We start from the raw sequence: 12,327 nt of genomic DNA, 5'->3' as shown, positions 1-12,327 counted from the left end.
TACGATGCTGGCACAGTATTCTCCTTAATTGCACACTTAATTACAAAATACAGAAATCAAGTGGAACAATTCAAATGGAGTTATCTCCCGTCACCTAACAGTGAAAGATTATTTTATCATAAAAGAAAAAAACATTTTTTGCTTTTCAAAAAGCTAACTTTATTTGGTTCTTCGTTTGGTAATTACGAGCAATATCACTCCTTGATATCATCCATGTTTCCAAAATTCCAAGAGAAGGATTTCTCAGGTCACTCATTATTCAAAGTCTTTACAGTGTGTGTTCGTTTGTGTTTAGTCAATGAACTTTTACAGAAAAATGATTTCCCACATATATCACAATGATAAGGCTTCTCACCAGTGTGTCTCCGTTTGTGTGTATTCAAGTCACCTTTACACACAAATGATTTCTCACACATTTCACAACGATAGGGCTTTTCTCCTGTGTGACTACGGATGTGAGCAATAAGACCACAATTATCGAAGAAGGATTTCCCACAAATTTCACAGTGAAATGTTTTTTCTCCTATGCCTTTTCAATTCACTATTACTGAAGTAAGATTTCCCACAGAATTCACAATGGAATTCCTTTTTCCCAATGTGTTGGAGTTTGTGTCTTTTTAAATTAGTATTAGAGAAGAAAGATTTGCCACATAGATCACAAAAGAAAGGTTTCTCACCAGTGTGTACTCTTTTGTGAGCAACAAGTCGAAAATTATTCAGAAAAGCTTTCCCACAGATTTCACAGTGGAATGGTTTTTCTCCAGTGTGTGTTCTTTTGTGAACAACAAGTTGAGAATAGTCCAAAAAAAATTTCCCACATATTTCGCATTTAAATTCTTTTTTCCCAGAATGGATCTTTTTGTGCTTTATTAAACTACAGTTAGTGAAGAAATATTTATCACATATTTCACAATGGAATGGTTTTTCTCCAGTGTGAGTACGGATATGGTAAACAAGTTGATAGTTCCGAGTAAACGGCTTTCCGCATATTTTACAGTGAAAATTTTTTTTTCTGTTGTGTGTTTGTTTGTGAGCATTTAAAGAACTATTATCAACAAATGTTTTTCCACATATTTCACAGTGAAATGTTTTTTTCCCAGAGTGTAATCTTACGTGTCTGTTTAAATTACTGGAATTTACAAAAGATTCACCATAAATTTCAGATTTAATATTTCTCTCTAACATTTTCTTACCATGTGATAATGATTCTTCAGCACTGGATATCTGTTTAACTGAATCTAAATTGTCAGAAACATCTGTGTTAGAAGTGTCTGACAGATTACCATCCTCCATATTAACTCTGGAGAAATTCTTAAAAAACAATGTCTGTGGTTGTAATCAATTATGATTTAGTTTCTCATGATATCCAAACCATGAGACTCTGTTTATATGTGCATGAAACATGCTAAGTAAATATCTTCTCTCTATAATACTTAGAATGTTTGTTGCTGGTTGGGAAGGACATCTCCAAGTGGTACGCATATTGTAGATAAAAAGACTTCTATGTCTATATTAATAATTGTGGATGGAGTTAATAAAAATTATGTAGGCTACAAACATATAAAAATCCATAAATGACTGTTTGTAGGTATTCTGGTAGCGTCAGAACTTCTGTGTATGACAGGTTGTGATGGAACATTCAGCACAACTGTAAAAGAAGAAAATATATAATTACATAAGATTATGTTGGATAAACGAGACGTGCGTGTTTGTGTGTGATGAAGTCCAAGGAAATCACATTTGACCACACATGCAGCATAAAAGTTTAAAATACATCTTGTGGTAGTAATACAGATTCTGTTAAATTTATTCCAACCACTTTTCAAATTTTCACTCGATTATTTCCAAAACGTCATTCTGATGCAGTTTTACAAGCTGATGATGAAAACTGCATTCATTTTCTCTGGAAGTTTATAACAAAATAGTTACAAGCATTTAAAATTACGTAATTTTAGCCAATTGGTAAACTATTAGTGCCAGACATACCAGAAAAGGTGACTGCTGGTCCCCATTCTTTTATTTTTTTTACTCGCTTCATTCATTTAACTGTGACCACTATAGCTACCATTTTCAAAAGTACACAAGATCCTACAGAAGAACCTGCGATTGTACACTTACAAAGTGCAACGCCTCCAGGCAAATGATAAGCCATTGATGAGGCTCCGCTACAGCGAACATGGCAAGATATCAAGTACCGTCTTGATGTCCTTCATACGACTAATGGTGCCCATACAGTGGTGTATCAAATGAGGTAAAAACTTAGAGAACTACTGAGTACAACAGAATAAGTCTGATTAAGTTATCTTGTCGTCTTTGTAATAGATTTTTTCTTAGATTGTAAAAAGACTATGGACACCCTGTATATTATCTTATATATTCATCATCATCATCATCATCATCGTTTAACGTCCGCTTTCCATGCTAGCATGGGTTGGACGATTTGACTGAGGACTGGTGAAACCGGATGGCAACACCAGGTGCCAATCTAAATTTGGCAGAGTTTCTACAGCTGGATGCCCTTCCTAACGCCAACCACTCAGAGAGTGTAGTAGGTGCTTTTACGTGTCACCCGCACGAAGGCCAGTCAGGCGATACTGGCAACGGCCACGCTCGAAATGGTGTCTTTTATGTGCCACACGCACAAGAGCCAGTCCAGGGGCACTGGCAACGATCTCGCTCGAAAATCCTACGAAGGCCTGTCAGGCGGTACTGGCAACGGCCACGCTCAAAATGGTGCATCTTATGTGCCACCCGCACAAGAGCCAGTCCAGGGGCACTGGCAACGATCTCACTTGGCTTGCCGGGTCTTCTCACGCACTATATATTATAAGGTTGTAAATAAAATGTGAAAATCAGACAAAGGTGGAATTTCTTTGAGTTATATATATATTCGAATGAAAAAGAACTGCTAATTTCCTGAAATTTGGCTTTAAAAACAAGACAAATGTGACATGAGTAGGATATAATTAAACCACATGAAACTTACCAAGCTGGCGTGTCGTTGATAAATCTTCCTTAGCTTCAATTATTCTGGTTATATGAGTTAAATGTCCCTACCACGATTTAATACTACGAGAAACACATTCTATAATATCGATTTCTTTTCTCATTTATATCCCAGCCGAAGGTAAATCAAAGAAACGTCAACAAACAAAAGACTTATTGCGGGTAAAAGTGACATCAATCGGTGTTCATTCAAATTAGGAACAGCAATAATGGTGAATACAAAAGTTGACTTGGCTTGCCTGAAAAGAAATCTATTCTTCACATTTGATAAACAGGGCATTCACCACTAGATTTTTGTTTATATATATATTTCTTTGTATGTGTTAAATTTTTTTATATACTGGTTGTGAAAAGAGAATTATGTCTCTCACACCTTCCACTTATTACTATATCGCGCCTTTTAAGGATAAAATACATTTCCTACAACGCTTAAAATATCTGGCACAGTATTCTCCTTAATTGCACACTTAATTACAAAACACAGAAATCAAGTGGAACAATTCAAATGGAGTTATCTCCCGTTAAATGACAGTGAAAGATTATTTTTTAATAAAAGAAAAAACAGTTTTTGGCTTTTCAAAAAGCTAACTTTATTTGGTTCTTCGTTTGGTACTAACGAGCAATATCACTCCTTGATATCATCCATGTTTCCAAAATTCGGAACAGTTTCATATAATCCTGCTGTCTGCATCACCATATTTTCTAAAGTTTTGTTGGTGGTTCATAGTGCGTATCTCTACCTCTCTGTATTTTACGTACATCATTTATTAATCTCCGTAGACTTGGATATTGAATACTAAATTTTTAAAAAATGATTTCCTATATATTTCACCACAACAAATGTACTCCTATATATATATATATGAGGGGGAGCTGAAAAGCTCCCGACTCTGGATAGAAGAAAACACAAGATCAGTTAATTACGATTTTATTGTATATATTCCCCTCTCAGATTCACACACTTATTGCAGCAGTTCTTCAGTTTTTCTAAGCCCTGTAAAAGAACTTGCAAAGCTGGGCCTTCGACTAAGGCCTTTCATGATACCCTTAAAGCTAGGAACCTTTCAGCATACACATGTGTATGTATATAAACGCACACACACACACAAACAGGTAAACTGAGTTCACATTTACAACAGATAGATTTCTCAGGTCACTCATTATTCATAGACTTCTCTAGAGAGTGTGTTCGTTTGTGTTTAGTCATGTCACTTTTACAGAAAAATGATTTCCCACATATATCACAATGATAAGGCTTCTCACCAGTGTGTCTCCGTTTGTGTGTATTCAAGTCACCTTTACACACAAATGATTTCTCACACATTTCACAACGATAAGGCTTTTCTCCTGTGTGACTACGGATGTGAACAATAAGACCACAATTATCGAAGAAGGATTTCCCACAAATTTCACAGTGAAATGTTTTTTCTCCTACATGTTTTCTCCTATGCCTTTTCAATTCACTATTATTGAAGTAAGATTTCCCACAGAATTCACAATGGAATTCTTTTTTCCCAATATGTTGTAGTTTATGTCTTTTTAAATTACTGCCACAAAAGAAAGATTTCCCACATAGATCACAAAAGAAGGGTTTCTCACCAGTGTGTACTCTTTTGTGAGCAACAAGTCGAAAATTATTCAAAAAAGATTTTCCACAGATTTCACAGTGGAATGGTTTTTCTCCAGTGTGTGTTCTTTTGTGAGCAATAAGTCGAGAATTGTCCAAAAAAGAATTCCCACAGATTTCACATTTGGATTCTTTTTTCCCAGAATGTATTATTTTGTGCTTTCTTAAAATACAGTTAGTGAAGAAATATTTGCCACATATTTCACAATGAAATGGTTTTTCTCCAGTGTGACTACGAATATGGTAAACAAGGCGACAGTTCTGAGTATACGACTTTCCACATATTTCACAGTGAAAATTTTTTTTTCTGTTGTGTGTTTGTTTGTGTGCATTTAAAGAACTATTATCAACAAATGTTTTTCCACATATTTCACAGTGAAAGGGTTTTTCACCAGTATGACTACGTCTGTGGACAACAAGCTGATATTTATGATGCAATGATTTTCCACAAATCTCACATTGAAAGGGTTTTTCCCCAGTATGTAATCTTACGTGTCTGTTTAAATTACTGGAATTTACAAAAGATTTTCCACAAATTTCACAATTAATAGTTCTCTCAAACGGTTTCTTACCATGTGATAATGATTCTTCAGCACTGGATAGCTGTTTAACTGAATCTAAATTGTCAGAAATATCTGTGTTAGAAGTGTCTGACAGATTACCATCCTCCATAATAACTCTGGAGAAATTCTTAAAAAACAATGTCTATGGTTGTAATCAATTATGATTTAGTTTCTCATGATATCCAAATTATGAGACTCTGTTTATATGTGCATGAAACATGCTAAGTAAATATCTTCTCTCTATAATACTTAGAATGTTTGTTGTTGGTTGGGAAGGACATCTCCAAGTGGTACGCATATTGTAGATAAAAAGACTTCTATGTCTATATTAATAATTGTGGATAGAGTTAATAAAAATTATGTAGGCTACAAACATATAAAAATCCATAAATGACTGTTTGTAGGTATTCTGGTAGCGTCAGAACTTCTGTGTATGACAAGTTGTGATGGAACATTCAGCACAACTGTAAAAGAAGAAAATATTTAATTATATAAGATATTTGTTGGATAAACGAAACGTGTGTGATGAAGTCCAAGGAAATCACATTTGTTCACAATCTTGTGGTTTACAATTTTGTCGTAAGAAAACGAAAAATATGTCTAATATTTATCTTATGGACACAGTAAATGTTTTAAGGATTTACATCTGTAGAGATTGACTTTAATTTAAATGTTATTAATACACTGATCAAGTTGAAAGCACTTGGATCTTCCTTCGGTGAGGAAATAATATCGGCGTTGTGACACTGTGTAGTTCCTTTCGTTTTTTTATGGTGTAGTTGAAGGAAGATTAGTCAGTTATATCTAGCAGGTCGGGAGACCACGTAAGGTGCTCGTATGTGTTGTCCCCGTGGGGACAGACAGACAGTCATGATGACTACCGGTATGCTTAATAATATGTTGCATGTTGGGTAAGAGTATGCTTGTAACTTTTCCATTGTTTATTTCCGGAAAATCAAGTAAATAAAAAAATGAATGCGCTTTTCGTCATCAACATGTGAACTACATGTTTTGAGAATACTCTAGTGAAAATTTGAAAAATTTTAGGTGACTAGAAAAAATTTAACGAAATCCGGCAACACAGAGAATACGTTCTTTAGACTTCAAAGTTACCTGAAAACTCAAGAAAAATCAAGAAAGTTAATTACTCATTAGTTGGTGATTAAACATATTTCAGTTAAGTGAGAAACAGCCAATTAACGATGAAACGTAGTTTGTGATGAAAATAAAATATTCAACCATCCAGGTGATGGAACACCGACTTCGATACATCATATCGGTCGTATTTAGTTATCAATAAACATAAACGTTCACCTCAACAGGAGTTAATTACTACACGTAATATAATCAAATTACCTGAAATATACGAAGTTGCTTGTGTTGTTGATAATATTTCTTTCGCCTCAGTGACCACAACTGATAACATGACTTAAATGTCCCTAGCATGGATTAAATACTGTCAGAAAAACATTTCAGGTCGTTGGTAAATTTGACAACACATCGCTTAACAAAATAAATATTGCGAAAAGATAATATTATAGAAGGAACGGTGCGATTTAAATTGAGAACAGCAATAAAGGAGACTACAAAAGTTAACTTCGCTTAGGTGAAACGAATAAGTAATTTCTTTCGAAGATAGTTATTCAGCACCAACTTCTTCCTTTTAAAGTTATGTTTAGATTCGATTTCTATTTCTACACGTTGAACACTGTATATAACGATTGTGAAAACAAAATAAAACGTAATAGCATTTTCAAAATTTATACTTGTCTCTCCATTTATGTTCACAACATATATTTATATTTGTCTGCATCTTCATGGATATGGACGGATTTCTGACACAAAGCGTCGGCTTTATATACTTGAGGTTCTTTATCATATTTACGAACTTTATTCCAAATTTGTTTAGAATTAACACTAATTATATACTGTATTACACTGCGTACAGTGTAAGGATTTTCGCGGCTTTACTGTTCATTTATTCGTTTCGGTAATTATGTGAAGCCAAGTTATATTGCATTCCCTTTTATTGGTCGTCAGTTTTTATTACTCCTCTTTCATACTGTATGTATTAGCAAAGCACCTACATGGTTGAAGAACTGCTCGAAATAGCAACCCAAACCATCTCAAATCCAGCCTCTACTGTCTACAAAACGAATAACATTTCAGAGTTTAGACTAAGACATGCATATCAAGATAGATGGTTACGGCTGGAGCGGATTTGATGAAGCTGATTTGGAACTAAACTACAATTTTTGGGGCGGAGGTAAAGAATAGGTACACCACCCGTTTTAGGCGTAACGAAAACCTTAACCCTAAACACCGGGTGTACGTATTCTTTACTTTCGCCAATTTCTTGTGTACATTAACTGTAAAACGAATATTTAATAATAATAAAAACTATAAATTCACAAAGATCTGTCCATTATGGAAATTTAATTTTAATAAATACTGAGGCTGATTTGTCTGATTAAACCCTGCAAGGTGGTGGCCCCAGCAAGGCTGTAGTTCAATGAATGAAACAAGTAAAAAAATAAAAGACAAATGTAAATATTTGGTCGCAAATTTTTGCATAAATTTCTCAGTAATTTGTTGTTTTTGCTTCTATTTCTAGAGAATGTTTCAAGCAAATCATTTCAATATTGTCTCCGTTGTGTGTGTTTGTTCTAATTACTATGACAGACAAATGATTTCCTACAGATTCAACAATGAGGCTTTTCTCCAGTGTGTGTTCCTTTGTGTTTATTTAAGTCACTTTTATAGATAAATTATTTCTCACAGATGTCACAATGATAGGGCCTTTCTCCAGTGTGACTACGGATGTGAACGATAAGATTAGCATTATAGAAGAAGGATTTCCCACAAATTTCACAGTGAAATGTTTTTTCTCCACCATGTTCCCTTTTGTGTCTTTTTAAATCATAATTATTAAAGTAAGACTTCCCACATGTTTCACAATGGAAGGCTTTTTCTCCAATGTGTTGTAGTTTGTGTCTTTTTAAACTACTGCTACGGAAGAAAGATTTCTCACAGATGACACAATGATACGGCTTTTCCCCAGTGTGACTACGAATGTGAGCTGTAAGACTACAATTATCGAAGAAAGTTTTCCCACAAATTTCACAATGAAATGTTTTTTCTCCATCATGAATTCTTTTGTGTCTTTTTAAATTACAATTATTGAAATAAGATTTTCCGCATTCCGCACAGTGGAATTCTTTTTTCTCGGTGTGTATTATTTTGTGTCTGGTTAAATTGCTGTCAGAGGAGAAATATTTCTTACATATATCACAAAAGAAAGGTTTTTCTCCTGTATGTACTCTTTTATGATTTTTTAAAGAACTCTTGATGACAAAAGACATTCCACAGATTTCACACCGAAATAGTTTTTCACCAGTGTGAATTCTTTTGTGTTTAACAAAACGAAACTTCACCAAGAAAGATTTCCCACATATTTCACAATTATAAGGTCTTTAATCACAGTGTATTCGTTTGTGAATTCTGAGAGAATAACTGCTAGTAAATAACTTCCTACAAATTTCACAGTGAAATGTTTTTTCATTATCATGTTCCTTTCTGTGTCTTTTTAAATCATAATTACTAAAGCAAGACTTTCCACATGTTTCACAATGGAAGGCTTTTCCCCTAATGTGTTGCTGCTGGTGTCTTTTTAAATTACTGTTACAAGAGAAAGATTTCTCACAGACATTGCAATGATACGGCTTTTCTCCAGTGTGACTACGAATGTGAGCTGTAAGACTACAATTATCGAAGAACGATTTTCCACAAATTTCACAGTGAAATGTTTTTTCTCCATCATGTTTTATTTTGTGTCTTTTTAAATCACAATTATTAAAATAAGATTTACCACATATTTCGCAGTGGAATTCTCTTTTCCCAATGTGTATTATTTTGTGTCTGGTTAAATTACTGTTAGAGGAGAAATATTTCTCACATATATCGCAAAAGAAAGGTTTTTCTCCCGTGTGTACTCTTTTGTGACTCGTTAAAGAACTCTTATCCACAAACGACATTCCACAGATCTCGCAGTGGAATTGTTTTTCTCCAGTGTGAATTCTTTTGTGTTTAATGAGATGAAACTTCACCAAGAAAGATTTCCCACAAATCTCACAATCATGAGGTCTTTCATTAGAGTGTATTCTTTTATGGACTCCAAGAGAATAACTGGTAGTAAACGACTTAGCACAGATCTCGCAGTGGAATGGTTTTTCTCCACTGTGAATTCTTCTGTGGGTTGTTAAATGATTTTTAGATATGAAAGATTTACGACATATTTCACAACAATAGGGGTTTTCTTTTGAGTGAATTTTTTTGTGTCTTGTAAAATAACTTTTATTAACAAAAGATTTCTCACATATTTTACAATGGAATGGTTTTTCTCCAGAGTGTAAACTCTTATGATTTGTTAAACAATTAAGAACAGCAAAAGATTTCCCACATATCTCACAATGGTAAGGTTTTTCTCCAGAATGAATTCTTTTGTGCTTCATTAAATAGTTATTACTGACAAAAGATTTCTCACATATTTTACAATGGAATGGTCTTTCTCCAGAGTGAATCCTTTTATGATTTGTTAAAGAACTATTAATGGCAAAAGATTTCCCACAAATATCACAATGGTAAGGTTTTTCTCCGGTGTGAATTTTTTTATGCCTTGTTAAATAGCTTTTAGCAATGAAAGATTTATTACATATTTCACAACGATAAAGTCTGTCTTCGGTGTGAATTCTTTTGTGGTTCGTAAAATAACTTTTATCAACAAAAGATTTCCCACATATATCACAGTGGTAACGATTTCCTCTATTGTGAATCCTTTTATGATTTGTTAAACAACTATGGATTGCAAATGATTTCCCACAAGCATCACAATGATAAGGTTTTTCTCCAGTATGACTACGAATGTGGACAACAAGTTGAACGTTCTTTGCATACGATTTTCCACAGACTTCACAGTGAAATGGTTTTCCTTCTGTGTGTAGTTTTTTGTGACTTGCTAAACACCTATTACTGGCAAATGATTTTCCACATATTTCACAATTAATATTTCTTTTAGGTGACTTGTTTTTAGAGGATAAAGATTTCTTACCACAAGATAAAGCTTCCTCAGCACTGGATGTCTGTTTAACAGAATCTATATTCTCAGAAACATTTGTGCTAGAAATGTCCGAGTGATTACCATCCTCCATATTAACTCTGAAGAAATTTCTCAAAACCGATGCCTGTGGTTATAATCTATTATGGTTCAGTTTCTTGTCTTATGATGTCCAAACATGGGACTCTGTTTACATGTGTAGGAAATATGCAATGCAGATATATTTTCTACATAACACTTAGAGTATTTGTTACTGGCTGAAGCATATCCGAGTGGCACACATATTGTAGATAAAAAAAATATTCTGTATTGTGGACAGAGCAGTCGGTTAACTGGGCACTGCCCGAGGGCCAGGAGCTGTGAGGGGCCCGCACACTACATGTTAACTCTACTGATATCAATGCTAAGGGGCCTGGTAAACAGTTATGCCCGAGGGCCCTTAATACTCTCAGTCTTCCCCTGATTGTGGATTTCGTTAATAGACGTTAAACAGGCTACAAACAGAGAGAGAGAGCATCCATAAATGACTGGTAGCAGGTGTTCTGGTGGAATCGGGCATTTTGTATGACAAGTTGTAACGGAACATTCAGCACAACTGTAAAGGAAGAAAATATACGACTGTATAAAATAGACGTTGAAGAAAAAAAATACGTGTGTATGTATGTTTATACATATACATAAGGGGTATCATGGAGGGGTGGCACTTCAATGGGGAACACGTAATACTCTTGTGGCTCCGAGTAACTGCATGCATGCAACGATGACTACAATTCGGTAAACCGTTTCGAAGTGAGGGTAGTCAAACGCTTAAGTAACTCTTAGTGAGTTAGGGCTTGCGTGTGAAAAATGGATCCGGCAGACTTTGCCGAAGAAACCTTCATGGTTGAACGAAGAGGAAGGCAGTAGAAGCAAGATATTAGAAAGTAAGACATCTTGGTCATACGCTGTATCCGTTTCCATCCCCAGTCGTTTTGGCCTGGTCTTGCTACTACAGGATCGAACGTGGTTCATGGACGAGAGAATGAGGTTCATCGTGCGCAAGTGTTTCGCACTCGAAACAAAATCACCGCGCAATGTAATCAGTCACCCTTCATCTAGAAATGCCTTGATGATCTTCATCGATCTGACGGACGGACGTATTCAAAACATACATAAATACACACACACACACACACGTATCAGTATTGTTAATCATATATAGCATAAACGTTTACAGTGTGTTTTGTGATGGTAATACAAATAACACGTACTTTAGATTTAAATGTTATCAAAAAGTTCAAGAAGAATAAAAAAAGAAAGTAAATTATTTGACAATTAAAACATATTTCAACTGTTCTGTAAAGTGAGGAGAACAACCAATTAACGATGTAACGAAGTTGGTGATGAAAATTATTTAATCATCGGCCGTTCACCTTAACATGAGTTAATAACTACACATAATATAATTAAATTACCTGAAATATACTAAGTTAGTCAGGTTGTTGATAATTATTCTCCTGTCTCAGTGATACTACCGGTGACATAAGTTAAATGTCCCTAACATAATTTAATACTGCCTGAAACGTTTCAAAGCCGATGGTAAGCCAAAGATACATCGCTTATCAAAATAAATATTGCGATATGTGACAGAAAACGAAGTAATCCGAATTAGGAACAGTAATAATCCTTTCTACTAAGGCACAAGGTCTGAAATTTTGGGGGAGGGGACTAGTCGATTACATCGACCCAGAGTTTCTTTCTTTCTTTTCGCCCTTTCAAAGCCTAGCCAGGCTTATGGGTCCGGTTTCCCGGTTTCTATGGTGTATGTGTTCCCCCCAGCTGGACGGGACGCCAGTCCATCGCAGCGTTACTCAAGATACAGGAAGAAAGAGTGAGAGAAAGTTGGGGCGAAAGAGTACAACTGGGGTCGCCACCAGCCCCTGCCGTTGCCTCGTGGAGCTTTTTAGGTGTTTTCGCTCAAATAAACACTCACAACACCCGGTCTGGGAATCGAAACTGCGATCCTCCGACCGCGAGTC

At 35.1% G+C, this 12,327-nt stretch overlaps 3 protein-coding genes across 3 annotated transcripts; all 3 read right to left on the bottom strand.

The window, feature by feature from the left end:
• Window positions 1-134: 134 nt before the first annotated feature.
• Window positions 135-6,945, bottom strand: LOC106867722 (uncharacterized). Its single transcript, XM_014912684.3, has 3 exons — window positions 6,553-6,945; window positions 2,987-5,660; window positions 135-1,648 (listed from the first exon to the last, which is right to left on the bottom strand). The coding sequence occupies exon 2, from the start codon at window positions 5,303-5,305 to the stop codon at window positions 4,160-4,162; it is 1,146 nt and encodes a 381-aa protein (XP_014768170.1). The 5' UTR covers window positions 5,306-5,660; window positions 6,553-6,945; the 3' UTR covers window positions 135-1,648; window positions 2,987-4,159.
• Window positions 6,946-7,612: 667 nt separating this feature from the next.
• On the bottom strand, window positions 7,613-8,558 carry LOC149130789 (uncharacterized). Its single transcript, XM_089343555.1, has one exon. It carries the CDS (start codon window positions 8,556-8,558, stop codon window positions 7,965-7,967), a length of 594 nt encoding a protein of 197 aa, XP_089199681.1. The 3' UTR covers window positions 7,613-7,964.
• On the bottom strand, window positions 7,613-12,132 carry LOC149130788 (uncharacterized). The gene is made up of 2 exons (XM_089343498.1): window positions 11,764-12,132; window positions 7,613-10,904 (listed from the first exon to the last, which is right to left on the bottom strand). Exon 2 carries the CDS (start codon window positions 10,401-10,403, stop codon window positions 8,670-8,672), a length of 1,734 nt encoding a protein of 577 aa, XP_089199624.1. The 5' UTR covers window positions 10,404-10,904; window positions 11,764-12,132; the 3' UTR covers window positions 7,613-8,669.
• Window positions 12,133-12,327: the final 195 nt, after the last annotated feature.

The sequence above is a fragment of the Octopus bimaculoides genome, chromosome 27, assembly GCF_046866305.1.
Source record: "Octopus bimaculoides isolate indiv1 chromosome 27, ASM4686630v1, whole genome shotgun sequence".
Lineage (NCBI taxonomy): Eukaryota > Metazoa > Mollusca > Cephalopoda > Octopoda > Octopodidae > Octopus > Octopus bimaculoides.
The sequence above is the reverse complement of the archived record's forward strand: the minus strand, read 5'-3'. Positions and strand labels throughout refer to the sequence as shown.